At 45.9% G+C, this 17,380-nt stretch overlaps 1 protein-coding gene across 1 annotated transcript; it reads left to right on the forward strand.

Annotated features, from left to right (window-relative positions):
- The first annotated feature begins 93 nt into the window (after positions 1-93).
- On the forward strand, positions 94-16,691 carry bard1 (BRCA1 associated RING domain 1). The gene is made up of 11 exons (XM_048979381.1): positions 94-723; positions 957-1,013; positions 1,899-2,047; positions 2,393-3,327; positions 4,113-4,193; positions 6,467-6,639; positions 8,994-9,120; positions 9,575-9,707; positions 10,870-10,962; positions 13,332-13,429; positions 15,579-16,691. Exons 1-11 carry the CDS (start codon positions 638-640, stop codon positions 15,918-15,920), a joined length of 2,274 nt encoding a protein of 757 aa, XP_048835338.1. The 5' UTR covers positions 94-637; the 3' UTR covers positions 15,921-16,691.
- The last annotated feature ends 689 nt before the right edge of the window (positions 16,692-17,380 follow it).

A 17,380-nucleotide genomic window follows, 5' to 3' on the forward strand; every position in this document is an offset into this window, starting at 1 on the left:
TGTGCATCTCACCACAGACTAAGAATGATTTTGAGAGCTCCAATCAATTTTAGCATGTTTTCGGACTGCGGGAGTAAAGATGGAAAATCTGTAGTCGGCCCTCCCCACAACAGCACTGAAGGATGTTAATTTCGCATGGAGCCGAGTGGGGGGTTCGAACCCACGTCTCAGCCATCGGAGGCAGCGTCGCTATCCACTACGCTAAATCCCACCCCCACCCACACCGCTAAATATACACATACATACCTGCACACAACGTCCCGTCATTAACATACGTGTTGGTAGTTACTCAATAAGTAGAACCGAGCTAAAATACGCTCATCGACACAAGCTAAGAAATGCTAACATGTGCTATGGCCGACTAATATCCGTCAAGCTAAGAAATGCTAACATATGCTAAGGGCGGCTAATGTCCGCCAAGCTAAGAAATGCTAACATATGCTATGGCCGGCTAATGCCCGTCAAGCTAAGAAATGCTAACATATGCTAAGGGTGGATCATGTCCGCCAAGCTAAGAAATGCTAACATATGCTATGGTCGGCTAATGTCGGACAGGCTCCTCCTCCGACTCGCACTGGCGGGAGATGTGAAGCACAGTGAGGAGTAAATACAGACAAAGCAAGCACAATAACGGAGTATGGAAAGCGATCCTGGTTCTGGGCCCTGGGGCCGAACCCGCCTGGCAGTGGCGAGTTTCAGGCAACTCCTGTTGTGTGCGAAATGGTAATTGGGCCACCGCCGCCGAGCATGTAGGCAGCGTCCGCGCTTCTGTGTCCCAGCTGACCGGGCGGGTGCCCGGGACTTGTCGGTAATGGGCCACGGTCGTGTTTTATAAGGGGCTGCTCGGAGAAATCGCCATATTAGTTACTATTATAATTCGATGTATTGTTGTAGTTCCCAGTTCATGTGCGATGGTTCATTTGAAGTATTTATTAATCTTATTTTGATTGACTTAGTTCCCAACTGATGAAAGAGCCGGTGTACCTGGGTACGTGTGAGCACATGTTCTGCAGGTGAGTCTGAATCAGGGATCCCAACTTTGGTCAGCAGGCTGGCGTGAGATTTTCAATTGGAGACAATTCTGCACTCACGTGCACGCACATTTACATGTATGTGTACATGTAACTTGAGAGTTTGTGACTCTGCGTTATGTCTAAGTCACATCTGTCTGTCTATAAAAGTAAATATAAGTTTCTATAAAAGTTTAATATTATCATAGACTGACCATTATCATCTATACAGGATACATTCCAGTCACTGTTTTGTTAAGGATTTATTGCGATCAAATACTGAATATGCTATGCCGTTATTCCGGAAATAAAGTCTGCTAGGATGATCATTAAAATTAGTAACAGACGAAACACCAAACGCCTTTTAAAATCAGGTGGCTAGAATAGTTTATAATCTAATCAAGTACTGTAAGTTGTGTATTAGTGTGTAAGTATATACACATATATGAAGCTAAACATGCAGAATGCAATGCTGAATGATACATAATTGTAACGAAATTGTACAGTTTCTCAGTAATTTCATTTTTCACTAAGGCTATACTTGGTTGCTCAAGTGCTGAAAATGTTCTGAATTTCTGAAGCTTGTATTTCTCAATACACTATGTAAGTAGGATATGCATCCTTTTGCAGATTTTAAGTTATTAAAACACGGGACCATTATCAATACATTAAGGTGGTGTACAGTACAGATAGTTTAAGATCTAGGCTTAACAGTGGGTTGGTGGTCTGCTTTTGGTGCTGCCGTGAAATATGATTAATCTGAATCGCTTAAAACTGTGTATAAGCTAAGAACATCAAGCTGAGCTTGACTGACTCTGTGTTTGTGCAATATATTTTGCACCGTTTGACCCAAACTGGGTGCACGGCTGGTGTTTGCTCACTTTGCAGGATGTGTGCGGGTCCCAGTGCCGGTGCTGGCTGCCTTGTATGCCAGAGTCCTGCCTGGGTGAAGGATCTCCAGATCAACCGGCAGCTCAGCAACATTACGCAGCTCTTCTGCCAGCTGGAGGCGCTGTTGAGCCCTGCTGAAGTCAATGGTACACAATCTGCTGGTTTAGAGGGTTCCTCTCACCAGCCGAAGGTTGAATGTGGTTCACCTAGATGTTTTTTGGGAGCAGATGGATGTCTTCAAATGAATTGAATGCTACTAATTAAGAGCTGGATTTTTCAGATGTGGAAAATATTTGTTTATGTGAAAGGACATGTCATTCATATTGTTTTAACGTTACCTTACAAGTTATTGTTATGGAGATCTAAGACTGATAGGATTGCTTTGCAGTTAAACTAGACCCCCCCCCGACCCCCCATCCCACAGGTTAAGCAGATGACCGGCAGGCCTTGTATGGGGTGCATGACACTGATGTAATTTCTTTTTCTTTTAGCCTCCCCGTCCGAAGAATCATCCCTGCATCCCGTACAGCCTGCTGCTGTCAAGGCTGCAAAACGCTTTAAAATCTGGTTCAGCCCGCGGAGTCGCAAAGTACGATGCCGGGTAGATAAACGGGTGAAGTTGGTGCCACAAGACCCCAGGAAAGGGGGAATGGCAGAGAAATGTGGGAGCTCTACCAGGCCCAGAGATCACTCTGTCTTTAGTTTCAGTTCCTCCTCCCAGGACTCTGTCTCATCCTACCCATGTGGAGGCAACAGTGATGGCCTGAAAAAGACGGCAGGGAAGAAGAATGTTAGAAGGCCGCCTGTATTGTGCCCGAAGCGTGTTCTACGCAAGCAGACAGAGAAGATTGCTCAGAAGGAGAAGCTGGATGCACTTAACCACCAGTGGGGGATTGACCAAGCGAGGGGAAGTGGCAGCAGGGAAGGGAATGCCGTGGAGGTTGGAAGATCTAGCAGGAAGGTGTCATTCCAGTCCGCAGTGGAAGTCTGTGATTCTCCAGCAGGGCCCCAGCCAGATGAGGACAGTTGCTCGCTGACTCCATCCAGAGGTCCGTCTCAGAGAGCTACGCAGGGCGGAAACCAGAGGCCAAGACGCCGGATAATGGGGGCGGATTCCAGTCCGGGCAGACAGACAGCAGATGGGGCACATTCGGACCCCTCCTGCCAAACGCCCAGAAGAGGCAGACCTCGCACTGAGGAGCGTGCCCAAGGGACCCCAAAGAAGCCCAGGCTGTCCCCTGGTCCAGGGGCACGGTGTGGAGAAAAAGACCCAGCCCGTGCGGCTCCAATCGCCAGCCCTGCCGCCAAAGCATGCTACCGAAGGCTCGGAGAACAGCAGCCCGAATCTTCTACCTCCCCGCGAACTCCACCTCTCCTCAAGAGGAACCACAAGGGGGAGACTCCTCTGCACCTGGCCGCCATGAAGGTAGAGACCGTTAACTGCCTTTTTACACCATTAGGAGTGTCCTGTGCCCACAGCGCCCCTGAGAATTCCCAGTCACTTGCTTCTACAGTGGTAATAGAATGCAGCTTGTGTGTAGCTTACAGATATTCCATTATGGTTTTTCAATTAGGATTTGAAACGTACCTTGAAGCCATCTGGACGTGACCCAATGATTTAAATCCAGTAAGCAGCCACTTGCAATTAGCCATATCAATAGAAAATCAGTATATTAACATTATATTCATTATGAGGAGGTGAGGTCCTAGCTGATTAAAAAAAAAAAGTCTTGCTACTGTAAATGATTAATTCAGCTCTCAGTAATTGATGGATTATGTTTATACTTGCAGGCATATCTGATTTATCCTGTCGCATGATGGCTGTGATGTACAAAGGCTTAAAGTCAGGCTGTCAGAAATAAACATAATTTCCTCCCTTTGTCTGCGGTAATCGATATTTGTTCCTGCTGGGAAGCAAAACAGCATGTCTTTGCGCTCAGTCGGTCCACGCCGTCCGTCCCCCCCTGCGCGTCTGTTGCCAGAAGTGGAAAGCTCAGGTCCAGAAAGTGAAAATCCAGACCAAGATTTTGTTTTAACAAACCAGTTGAGCATAAAGAGTGACAGTCACAGAGGACTCAACTGGTAAGTTGAATCAAAAATCCAGGTCTGGATTTTTACTTTCTGGACCGAACCATACACTTCTGTCGACTACCTTGACCTCACAGGTCAATAAGAGGCTTTCTGAGTCAGGGTGGACTGCCTTCTATGCAGGGGGACATCAAGGCGGTTGAAGAGCTTCTGGAGCGTGGGGCAGATCCCAATCTGAAGGACCATGCTGGCTGGACTCCCCTGGTGAGTCTCTCTCGTCCCTCTTTCCTCTACCCTGCAGGAAACGACAGGTGGAAGGATGCATCGGTATTACAGGCTGATCTTAAGCCTTTCCAGGCCTGTGCTGATCAAGCATCAAAAAGTAATTACATGCCTGATGCAACCTGCCCTCCCCCACCTTAAAACACAGGCGTAAACATGAAGCATCAGCTCTGGTAATTGTAAAGCAGTCTCTGAAGGATCTGCAGAAATGCAGTTTAATCTGCAGCTTGTAGCCGCTTACATGCATATCTGTCAGTTTTCAGTGTCGTCCCCCTTATAATTAAAGGTATCCTATTTCTTGTTGGCCCCGTTTAAGACAGACCTGTGTTTTATCCCATCCGAGTATATATTCCCCGCGGTTTATCTTGTCCCTAGTGATGGCAAAAGAGGAATATGGGATCCTACTACTAAACAAAAGAAAGTGACTGCAAATACCTCGAGTACTGGTGTTACCGTGCTCATTCCCTATGGCACTGAACGTCCCCACACTTATCTGCCGGAAAGCCCCACTGCTCCATGTTCTGACACAACCAAATAACCAATATCACGTCATGACGTATCAGCAGTATCAGCGACTCAGTATGTCTGCGGTGTGCATTCCTATGAAACCTTTCGTAAGGCGAAATGATAAAATGAAGAAGCGATTATGCATTTATATGTGAGAATTTTTTGAGCATTCCCAGACTGAAAAAAATAACAGCTCATACCAAATAACACATTATTTCTACTTTATGTAGGCTGTGCATGTATTATATCGTTCCTGTTTTTATTCTATCTTAGTGTTGTTTTAGATTTTATGTATCAGTGTAGTTTCACTTACCAGAATCGATACAGTCACGTGTCGCTTAACGACAGGGATACGTTCTGACCCATGTGTTGTTAGGTGATTTTGCAATTGTGAGATCGATATAGAGTATGCTTGCATAAACCTAGATAGATTTGTCTACTATGCACCCAGGCTATTTGGGATAGCCTAAAAAAATGTATAAAGATACAGTATAGGAAATGTATAAACGAGTAACTGTTGTTTTTATTACCTGGTATTATATACTATACGTAATCATATGCGCTATTTTATTATACACCTGGTAGCACAGTTTCTTTACAGCAGCATCACCACAAACACGTGAGGAATGAGTTGGTCTATGACATTACGGCGGCGATGACGTTGCCAGGCGAGAGGAATTTTTCAGGTCCGTTATGATGTTATCGGATTACCGTTGCGGCCCGTTGTTGGTGAAACGTCATTATGTGGCACATTATTGTACGTTTATAATTGGCTTGCTGATAAAAAATGTTTTTCCCACATTTCTTCTTTTCGTACAAAAGCGAAAATCCTTTTTTGGATTTCTCTCGGTTAACAAAAACCGGTGCTAATGCAGGTCTTTCGTAAAAGTAAAGACGTAAAGTGAACGTTCGTCACACCTGTGCTTTAAAGTTAACAATAAAAGACAAAGTAGAGCAGATTGCGAACATTGCTCAGCGACAATATAAAGAGTAGGTGTGAAAACATTCGTACAACACAAGTAATCTAATTAAACATCTAAGAACTAAACATAAGAAAGAATATGACGAAATTGCCGCCTGCAGCACTATGCAGCGATCCACCCTGCAGCAAACACTAGCATGAAGGGAGAAAATGTCAAACAATAACCCTCATGCAGAGAAAATAACAGAAGCTCTTACCCAGTATATTGTTCAAGTCTAATTTCACAATGATGGTATGCAGAGAGCCTAATGCTTTCTGAGGTGGTACGCTGTGTATAAAGTTCATGTTTTTAAATCACAATTAAGTCCGTCCTGCCGATCCATCATTATCCATTTAAATTAAAAAGTGATGATCATCACCGTTAATCAGTCCCCCCTCCGGCCTGGTTGGCGTGTTTTAACGCTGGCTAGACAACCATAAACCAAGCGTCACAATTAATGAATAAAACATGACTAAAACAGATTCAGATGCTTGCTAAAAATATTCACCACTTTAGCCTCGCTAGCCTGACAGTGGCAATGCCGGTGAACGTATTCATTCTTTTCATTGCGTGTACCAAACCGGAAATGATATACAGCGGTATACAATGAATCCAGCACACTCTGATGAAATATTTGTATGGAATCATTTTTGGTATTTTATGAAAATAGCTGGCTTGGGTACTTTGCCTTCTTGGCCGTCCAGATAACTTCTTTGTCTCTCGTCATGTTTTTTTATGGAAGGTCAAATGTAAGGTCAAGCTGCTTTTTTGTTATTGGTGTTTCAGCATGAGGCGTGTAATCTTGGGCACCTGGATGTTGTGGCAGTGCTGCTCCAGCAGGGGGCGCTGATGAATGCCCCTGGCTACCAGAATGACTCGCCTCTACACGACGCAGTGCAAAATGGCCATGTGGATGTGGTCAGGCTTCTCCTGGAGTACGGGGCCTCACAAAGTGTGCTGTGAGTATACCCTCAAGTCACAGCCCTAACCGAAGTGTATCCGAAACAGAAACATCACTGCTCATTCGGTACCCCCAAACTCCCCACGTGGGTTTTGAGTTTATGACTTTGAATTCTAAGTTCTGAGGGATGAGAAAATGAAATTTATAACCAGAGTGAAAGACTGAGCACCTGAGATATAAAAGTGCTGGTTTTCCTTGCCACATTATTCATCTTTCAGTCAATTAAGTGTTAGGTTTCTTATAAAAGCTTTATATGAAATTTCTCAAATGGCCTTACGGGTACTATATGGAAGGAATTGAAAAACATTGCAAGCACCACAACTGTTAAGGAGCAAACCTCATCCTGTTTGTGATTATGTTTACCCTGAAGTGGGCCATAGATTTCTTTCTTTTCTCAGACAGTCAGTACACGTGTATGTGTTCAGCGATAATTCGGTGGCCTTTTAAAGGCAATTTTGCACCCAGCCAGATCTTGCAGGGTAATGTTTGGAGAGTGTTTGCTTGTTATTTACCATCTGTGTGTAATTAAACAGCCCTCGGGATGGGTTTAGCCTCTGAGATCGCTGCAGCTGGGAGAAACCTTTCGGGTCGGGAGTGACGATCGATGGCGTTGCTGGTGACCGGCAGGATGCACAGTCGATCTGAGCTGCAGTGCATGCTGGTTACACAGGTGGTGAAAAAGCATGTTAATTAGGGCCGACAGATAGGCACCCAGGGAGACGAGGTGCAACTCTGGAGCTTGGTCTCTTCTCATCTGTTCATTGCAGACCCATTTGTAAATTTTCTGCATTGGCTTCCCCACAAAGTGGATGCCTGCTGTTTTTCAGCTGGCTGGCTTGTTTATCCATTCAGCTGTGTAGTGGCACATGTCATCTCTAATAAAGTGAAACATGGATGCGATTGGATGTCAAGTATCAGGTTAGTCCGTCTGTCCGAGGATTGTGGACAGTTTAGGGTAAACGGGCTTTTCCGTGCTTTCTATTTAGTGACGTTTAATTGGTTGTCACACTTGCCTCCTCTCACCCTGTGTGTGTGTTTTGTAGGACAGCGAAGGGTTAGGATATCGAGATAAATATCAGGTGAACAAGATGCTAGTTAGCAAATACACATTGGTAATCCCCCCCTTCCTTCATTTATTTAGCTTTTTAGTTATTTCTCAACAGGTTAATTCCATTTTGCACACAATAGAATAGCAGGAAATTGACTGAATATTGGTAGATTGATCGGTTTTGGCTAATTGCTTTAGGAAATACCAGATATGTATCCTGATTTAAAGAGGTGCGTCTTGCATTGATCCCATCCCTGCCTTGGGCTCAACTTTTCTATCTCTTTGCATGTTTATATATATTTTTTTTGCCTGTACCGATATTTCACCCATTGTCAGGTTTGGGCGGAGTTGGGGTTTCATGAATTCAAATGAAATATTATATGGACCAGTGGACCTATTAATTGTGCCTCTGCTGTCGTCACAATGTGACTGCTTAATCTCAGTACCCATCCCAGGTGTCCATGCTTCAGGTCAAAGGCTTGTTGGGGCTCCATGATCATGGTGTGGGCCTTCGTGGGAGGAAGGTCCGCTGTGGGCAGGCGTGTGTGTGTTCTTGATCCTCGCGGTAATGGGGGGGGGAGGGGGTTCCCGTATTTGGATCGAACTGACATACCTTACTGACCGAGGGTTGCGCCAGGGATCTGGGTGCTAAAGTAGACAGTTGGGAGCCTTGGAACCTAGTGAGTTATGAGTCAGTCACTTGCACTTTTTACTTAAGTATTTTGCCTGAAAAGCCTCAGGAAATTCAGTCTCCCTAAGTGTGGAGCAACTCCAGGTCAGGGCATAGGCTAGACAAAGGAAATGAGGCACTCAAAGTTGTGCTTGCTGGAATTTTACTTACACAAAAATGTTCTGAGGGCAGAATGAAAAGTGATTGGTTTAGCGAGAGAACCATTCAGATTGTAGAGGAGGTGGATCCTAGCAACTACAGGAGATGGACCAAGACTTCTGATTTTTTGGTCCCATCAGAAGTCTTGGTCCATCTCCTGTAGTTGCTTGGATCCACCTCCTCTACAATCTGAATGGTTCTCTCGCTAAGCCAATTATTTTCCATTCAAGTGAGTGTTGTAGGGTTAAGCCCTATAATCTTGAGCCCGTGACAAAAGGTGCCGGAGAAACACATAAATTATGTACGGCTGCTGTTTGACCTTTTGGAGAAGGTTTTGCAGAAGAGAATGCTTATGAAAATAGGTAGGTGTCTTGCTGAAGAGCTGATTTGAATCGATTCTTTTCACAGTTTTGCAAGCTAGATAATAAATTGACGGTATGTTGTCTGTAGCATATTGCTATGATGACTCCTGCAGGAACATGTTTGGGCTCCGCCCTGTGGACTGTGCCAAGACGGAGGAAATGCGGGCAATCCTTCAAAAGGACCACAAAGACCCCACCCCTCCCTGCTCTCCCCTCAGCTCCCCGGGCGGCTTGCGGAAGGTACGACGGTTACCACTTTCCCATTCAGCAGTTCATTTCCTTTTTGATGAGGCAGACGTGTCAGATTCCGGTGATAAGCTATCAACAATTGTCTATGATATGCATAAGTAGGAATAATACTACTTAATAACTGAACCAGAAAAATTAAAGAACTTTGTCATTGACCCTGTTCTGAATTTCCCTTTGGAGATTAAGGCTGTCTCCCACCCTCGCTGTCTGTCTGTCTCCCACCCTCGCTGTCTGTCTGTCTCCCACCCTCGCTGTCTGTCTGTCTCCCACCCTCGCTGTCTACATCTATATCTGTATCTGTACAACCCAGTATTAGTGCATTTTTGAAGCATCTATGAGAATGTAATAACATGTTTGTAATATTGTACATATGCACAGGTGTCTGCATATGTAGCCCTTTGGTGGAGTTGTGCCTGTTTAAAATAAATACATCACCATTTTCCAGGTTGGGGGTCTTTCGCAGAGGGAGGGGACTATCAGGCTGCTGGGCAGCCGGCTAACCAAGCCCCTGCAGAACCAGCTGACCGACCTGGCCAGGCTTCTCGGAGGCCAGCATGTGGACACCTTCTCCAGCACCGGTATCGGCCTCCTGGGGAGCAGATAGTGTGGGGTGGAGACCGGTGATTGAACCAGTGGGGAGAGGGATAAATCTGCAGGTGAAAGACGGAACGCAATAGTGCCCATCTTGTAAGTGTTAGAAGCCTCGTTAGCCAATGGTTCTACTCAGTGGGCTTCATCTCACTTAAATAAGGTCGGACTAAATGAAATCCTTTGCACAATCGCAGTAGATTTCACTGTATTTGTACTCTAACATACCTGAGATTCACTGATTTTTTTATTATTTTTTTTCTCTTTGTTTCCATAGACATTAGTGAACATATTTCGTAAAAAAGTATGCAGTTAGACCTTTGAACCGCCAAAACAACACGAAGTACCCTAATATTTTCTTTTGTGCTTAGTGTTAGACTCTGTACAGCAATTTCATTATTCTTTCTAAAACAAATGCACCTTTTTAACGATTTCACAGCACAAAAAGCAGCAGAATTGCCAGATCTTTTTTGGTTTTTTTAAACTTTCAGTGGAATAGCAGTAATTGGAAGTGACGTTTCACAAATATGTTCCGTAATGAAGGTGTTCATTTTGCATAATGATGAAACATCTGTTTTTAAGAACGTCTTTCTCCTGAAGGACGGCTGGAAATGAATCGCGGGAAACCTTCCTCGAATATGAATCCCACTGTGGTTCGAGGAATGGTCGCCTTTATGTAGTCGGCATCAGGTGAAACTGCCCCGAATGCTGCTTGGCAATGAAGGGTTTGTCGGAAATAGAAGGAATTTAGAGCATATGTGCCTGATTCAGATGGGAGCTCCAGTGCTGCTGGGGAGGGGGGACCTTTGAGGCATTGAACCGTGCACTGCATTTGCCGTTATGTGGAAAAGGCGAGCAGTTAAATACAGCAATGGGGAGTGGTGGCGTGGGCCGGCGAGTTGCTGGCATTCCCACATGCCCTGCTTTCATGGTATTTACTGTAAATGTCTTGCCTTTTGTTCCATCTCTGGTTCTGATGTTTGTTTTTGTCTGAAAGGCAGTTAGTAGCCAATTGCTTCCAAAATAATGTTATGTGCTGGTTTAGAGAAAATAAACGGTGAAATAAATGTCGGGGTGTATCTAGCAATCGTACGTCTTGCTTGATCGGTGCCCTGGTGGGTAGGTTGGCCAAATCCTCCTCCTGTTTTTCAGTGAGTCACGTCATCGTGCCGGACAGCACCATGCCCACAACCATGTCCTGCTTCCACGGGCTCCTCAACGGCTGCTGGATGCTGAGTTTCAAATGTAAGCCCACAGTGTGACCGTTACCACTGCAGTGACGATCACAGTGAGCGTTCACTGCGGGTCCTCGGAGCCGTCAGTCACTGTGCTTATGTTTTCAGTGCATCAGTGTCAATATGTTTGCAGTTACACATACAGCAGTGGCTACACTTTTTGTGAGTGGAGATAGTCATCACTGCCGGTGGTGAATTATGGAGAAGCTTTCATGAAGGAAACTTCAGTATCTCAGCTCAGGTCATTGCCTCTGCTGAAGCGTTCTGTGCTTTGACATCTCCATCGGCTTGGTGTCCTGCTCCAACCACCAAATACAGTCCAGACAACATCAGTGGCAGAATCGGGCCTTTCAGTCTTCTGCTCTTATATTAGGTAGCTTTTTTATCTTTTGAGAATAATGAAAAAAATGAAAGAATTTTTGAAGGAAACGTCACCATTATTCTCACAGACCCTGCACTTTAAATTCCTCTCTGTGTTCTACTGGGGGTGGGGGGGGGGAGAATCATGAAAGGTTTTCCCGACAAAGGACTATGGGTGTATTTGTCTGACTGTCCTAAAAGCGCCCTAGCCAGTGAATGCATCCTCTGTGGAAGAGTCATCGGTAACTTTTCAAACTCCAATTAAATATTTGTGCAAGCATGCCACCGTTTGCCCCCTTGTGCGGATAAATCGATGGGGCGTTAAACACCGAGCACTTTCCCGGGTAATTAAGTTTCCTCTCCATCCAGCGGGCCGCCAGGATGGAGACGTCGACCATGGCATGGACATTATCTCATAGGGAACATATATCAGAATCAAGTTGAAGCGATATTGATTTTGTGCCTTGTGGGTAGCCGTGCTGTACAGACATGGATAGATAGCCGTGTTTTTGGGAAGTGCCGAAAAATCGTCGTCCAAGGAGCTGTAAGGCGTCGTCTTCCTGCTCGTGTCCTGGACAGGGGTTACTCTTGGTCTCCTTGCTGGATAAGCCCTTATACTTGTACCTTTCAGCCAAGGAATGACCTTCCCTACCAAGTCAGGACTAGATCTCATTCAGGGTGGTCATTCTGGTCTCTTGATATGATTGCTCACACTTTACAGTTTTATTGCGTTCATAATTCCCATGAGTTTTTTTTTTTTTTTTTTTTTCCTCGAACCACAACCCTCCTGTCTAAGTATTGCTGTCATCAGTGTTTGCAAACATCAGGGAACCAGACCGCCCACATTTTTGCCCCCTCCCAGCTCCTAGCGCGCCTGAACAAAACGATTAAGCGACCAAGAAAACCAAATACATGGTAGAGGTTTGCTGGGAACTGGGAGGCAGCAAAAACGTGGACCGTCTCGGCGTCCCTGAGGATCGGGGCGGGAAACATTTTCTATTTTCAGGCAGTGGTGCATCATGGTCCTTTTTAGGACCATATGGTTGAACCAATGGGGAAGAAAGCATCCTGTCAGAGGCTTCCCTTTACTCCTCCGACCCAGCAGGAGAGTACGGATCGCCCGGCTCGCATTGGCTGCTGCGGCCGTGAGAGTATGCGGAACGCAACACCTGTGGCGCGTGCAGTCAGATGCATTCCACCAGCAGAACCGCGCATGAAGCCGTGTGGGCCTCTTTATCATTCCCCCTCCCATTCCCTTCTCTGTCTTACGTGACCGCACTCGCTGATTCAGTCAGATAGGAGGGGCAGTTAATTAGCGCGGTGCCCCGTGATGGAGCCGCCGCTCCTTTGTCAGAATGAGGGAAGCGTGCGGGACTAAGGCAACCGAAGCATGAAAACCAATCTTATCACCTTGGGGCCTAGCTGGACGTGCGCACTGAGGCTAATACATTTTCTAGCATGGAGCCCTTGAGGGTCTGCCATCTTCTACACACAGCCGGGTGTAAAAGCCATTTATTCCGAATTCTGCTGCGCTACGGTGAAGAGGCTCACTACTAGATGCACGGAATATATCCCTCCGTCACTCGGTTTATCTCCCTGTTTCCCCAAGTCCGTTACCCTTTAACCCACACCGTGACATCACAAAAACCTTTGGTACAGCCGGGTATCATGCCCCTTAGCCTCAGACTTGGCTCGCTGTTCCTCCACGTCCCCCAAGATGCCTACAGGCCCAAGTTTATTACTCTTTGTATTTGTTACTCTTTAGTAAATCGGCGCGCTATTTTAATGGGTAAAGCCAAATGATAAATTCCGTTGAAATCCGGGTTGAATTCTGTGTAAATACTTCAGTTTCTCTTTTGATTAAAATTTTATTCTGGTGTGCCTGCCTAAAATTTGCTCATTGCTATGGAGACCTGCACCATAACAAAAGTCAGGGGCTGGGAAGAATATTATTATTATTAGTGTGCCACTAGGGCGGATTGCCTGACTGCTGGTCTGCTCCATGCTCTCCCTTCACAGGGGTGACGGCGTGCCTCGAGGCGAAGGGATGGATGGAGGAGAACGAGTACGAGTTGGGAGGAGGGCCACTGAGGAGCCGTATGAACAGAGCCAGTCTGGTGAGTGCTGGAACGGCACAGCCAGTGCCACAGGTAGTAGGCTGGCCAGCAGGGGGCGACATGTAGCAGGTCAACGTATTCTGACAAGCGATCAACAAGAAAGCAGAGCACAATAGGACAGCCTCCATAGAACTTTTCCTGAGCATGGTACATGGGTAGGAGAAAACCCCTATTGCATCTCCTGAGTTGACCAACGGGAGGCGATATGTAGCAGGTCATTGGCCAGGAATGCATGTATACAGTGCTGGTTTCTGCAAGCTCCTTTCAGAGCTGCGCAAACACTGCAGGGTCGCATGTTTTTTGATTGTTAATGCTTCCCTCATTGTCTTGCTAACCCCTGGAGCTTTGCACAAACGGGTAAGGTGCGCATACCTCTGCGGGCAAGAAAGCCATATTAAAGCAGCGAGAAGCGTCTCCCCTTATGAGCCGCATTCGTTTACGAGCCGCAATTTAGTGCATTGAAATATCCATTGAACGGCTGACAGCGCTGGGGGGGGGGGGGGGGGGGGGCTTTAGATGTATGATTTCCCAGCAGTTGGCAGGATGGCAAGGAAACTTCTCAGCTTCTCTGTGACATTCACACAACGCTGCTGCACCGCCTCCTTGGATAATAAAGGAGCGCCGTGAGAATGCGTCATCGCAGGATGTCTGCAAGCGTCCGCGCATGGAGGACTGCGTGTAGGGTTAAAGCTGAGGCTGCGCGCTGTTATTACCGTGTCTTACTGCGCTCTGTTATTACTAATCTGTCGCCAGGCTTGGCCTCCTGGGGAGCTAATCTTAGCGCTTGTCACGGTAAAGGTTAAGTGTTACCCAGGAATAAAAGGCGAGACCTATAGCTCGTTAACAGGGTGGGGAGGGCGGAGTGGGGGGAGCATCCGGGAGGTTTTAAGTGTCAGTCTGAGGAGTTGTGGGGGTGGTGAGCTCTCCTCTGCTGTTTGTTGCGGGTTTTATGGCAGTTTGTTAAATTGGACCTATAGATGGATGTTAGCTTTGTAGCTGGTGCAGTGTGTGGGTAACAGAGCTCCTACTGCTGGAGATTCCGTGGGGTTTACGTCCACAAATAAATGTTCGGGTACGTATAGCTGAATGAATATTTGATATAATATATGAATATTTCTTCGCTGGCCTGCAGTCTCGCGATTGTCTTATCAAAGCTCTCTCTTCATGAACCATTGTGTGTTTCTAGTTTCCGTTGGCGGCCAAATTAAACCGTTTGATCATGCCCGCCGCAGAGGAAAGCTGCTCTACTTGGACACGTTTACTAATGAAGAGGTCTTCTGGGATGCAGGTCGTTAGGGTTTAGGGTGGAGAACTTCATGGCTGTTTTAGGGATCTGAAGAACTGTTAGAAGTTCTGATACAGCACGGTTCTGTTTGGTCTGTTCACACGCTGCACCCCTGTGGAAGGTGGGTCGCCCTACCTAGCTGACATGATTAGTGAACTAACTGAACTGTCTGCATACTGGCCAGCCTGGCTGCAAAGCATTCTGGGAATCCTTGCCAAAAGCTCCCTGTTCCTGCATGCACTGATGCTCTTTAGCCACCAACCCTACTCCAGTATGCCAGGCTAATGCCTCCGTCTTATCGTCCATGAACGAGGGGCTCTCAAAGCTATAGACGATCCAATTATTGGACATTGCTAATCCCTGGCAGCTTCTGCGCCGCATGTAGCTCCCATCTGCTGGAGTACTAGGGTAAAAACTAAAGGATGGCTGCTTCGGAGTCCAGCCATGTTAATCCTGAAGACTGGCCTGAATCTAGGCCCAGAGATATCAGCTTCAGCAGACCCTGCGGTTTGTGTGTCTGTTTCCTTCTCTCTTATTTATTTATCTCTCTCCTCTTCCCCGAACTGCTTGGGTGAAGGCCTCACCTTAGCTGGATGTTCATCTGGAATCACATTTTGCTTTGAACCTCTAACCTGTTTTAATAAGTCGATTTATTTTTAGTTGTTTATCATTTTTATCTGGTAAAATGTGATTGTATGAATAGATAAAAATCATGTTGCACATACTGTTGGAAATGTAAGTGCAGTGATGCAGCAGAAACACCGTGTTCTCTGTTCCTATAGTAATGCCTCTCCTCAAACCCTGTGCTACCCCCGTATATTTGTATCATTATTTTCTTCTTCTCTCGTTCTCTCTCTCCTGCAGCTCCCCCCACTCTTTGATGGCTGCTTCTTCTTCTTCTTGGGCTCTTTCCAAAACCCTGCAAAAGAGGAGCTGCTCCAGCTGGTAAAGGAGGGAGGCGGGCAGGTTCTCACCCGTAAGCCGAAGCCGGACAGCGACGTGACACAGACTCTAAGTGCAGCTGCGTACCATGCCCCATCGGGCTCAGACCAGGCTCTCTGCACCCAGTATGTCCTCTACGACCCCCAGGGTGCCTACAGGCCTCCCCAGCTACGCTTAGGCAAAGTCTGGTCTGCCCCGTCCTCCTGGCTGCTAGACTGTGTCTCTGCTTTTCAGCTGTTACCAGTGCCTGAACCCAAATCCTAGGCAGTAAATGCCTTTATTCCTCTGCTATCTTCAGTTTGCCCCCAAAGAGTACCGTCTCTCTGCCTTCAGTCACTTCCCACCCAGAATATAGCCAACGGGAGAGTAGAACTGGCTGATCTTACCAGCCGTCATATGCATTCCCTTGATATTCCACACTGACCTCCTCCTTCCACTTCTGGCACAAGTATATTTTGAACACCTGTACCAAAAGAAATGTTGTTTTATCTCTGCTGATGCGGGCCTGTAATTCATTTTTTTTTTTGTTTTTCTCATGTGGATTGTATCGGAGGAAAAGGTCTGGTGTGATGCTCGATTTTTACAGACGGGGTGGAGAACAACAGGCGCAAATTAACTCGGAGAATTTTTGCCTCTGAGTTTTTTTGTCATCTAAGTGCATACGTCGTCACTTCTTATGTCTTTCAGTGATGACAAATCATAGATATTAAGGCACTCTCTGGCTTTGAAATAACTGGAAAATAACTACAATTGAGACCACGATCGAAGGTTATTATTGAGATATCCTTACAGTACTCCAGAAGGCAGAAAAAAGTCCTGTAACTGCTTTTTATCGATGGTTTAAACATCAGTGTTGCTTATTTTATTTTACCTTTTCTTCTGGTCTGTTTTCTTCTGTACACTCTGGATACAAGCTTGAGGGAAAGTGAAGAAGAAACATTGAAAATATATGGCTGCTATTGAACATTTCAGAAGGTCACTTACTTGCAGTCCTATCTCAACTTTCACTTTCTAAATAAATTAATTCCAATGTCAGTTTTGTCATCGAGCGATGTTCTTAACAAGGGCATAGATTTGGGTATGGGTGGTGGGTTCATGCCCCTACCAATATTGTTGGGGAACCGTGTGTTTTTTTTTTTTTTTTTTGGGGGGGGGGGGGGGGGTGTCGGGGGTCCCTACGAATATTGAATCCAAACCTACCCCCTTGGTTCTTAAACATAACAAGTACAGAGATGATTCTGAACTGCTCCTGTGCGGCATGACGATATTATCAGTAACTGACGATATCAGACAAGTAACTCTGTGTCAGTATCTGACAGTGACTATCCAGCTATTGTTGGAGAAGTAGACTTAGGCTACACACCGAGTAAAATAAGAGTTGGATATTATTGTTTGTCATGGAAATTAAAAATTTTAAATATCACATATTTGTTTACGTATCACCCAGGCCTATGAGTCTGAACCTGATCCAGATTCTCATTTGGTTGATCAAGATTTAATTTTATTTGCAGTTGAATGTTGGTTGTCACTTAAAAAGTGTAGGTGACCCAGTCCTGGAAGAGCGATGGAGACAGCTGCTGCTGCAGGCTGGACTCCAAGGAGGTGACGGATGGTCTTCACGGAGTGTGGAGAGAGGACATTCAGGAGACACCTCTCCCTTTTCATCAAACACAACGGTAGAATCCACTTTGTCCCTTTACTCAGCTAGAGCCTGAGGGAACCTG

This window comes from Brienomyrus brachyistius, chromosome 16, assembly GCF_023856365.1.
Source record: "Brienomyrus brachyistius isolate T26 chromosome 16, BBRACH_0.4, whole genome shotgun sequence".
Taxonomy (NCBI): Eukaryota; Metazoa; Chordata; class Actinopteri; order Osteoglossiformes; family Mormyridae; genus Brienomyrus; species Brienomyrus brachyistius.

Excerpts from the sequence above, each read along its gene's own strand:
- bard1 (XM_048979381.1), top strand. The coding sequence starts at position 638 with ATGGAAAGCGATCCTGGTTCTGGGCCCTGGGGCCGAACCCGCCTGGCA. Across the intron at positions 724-956 it reads CTCCTGTTGTGTGCGAAATG|TTCCCAACTGATGAAAGAGC; the intron begins GTAATTGGGCCA and ends TGATTGACTTAG. Across the intron at positions 4,194-6,466 it reads ATGCTGGCTGGACTCCCCTG|CATGAGGCGTGTAATCTTGG; the intron begins GTGAGTCTCTCT and ends TTGGTGTTTCAG.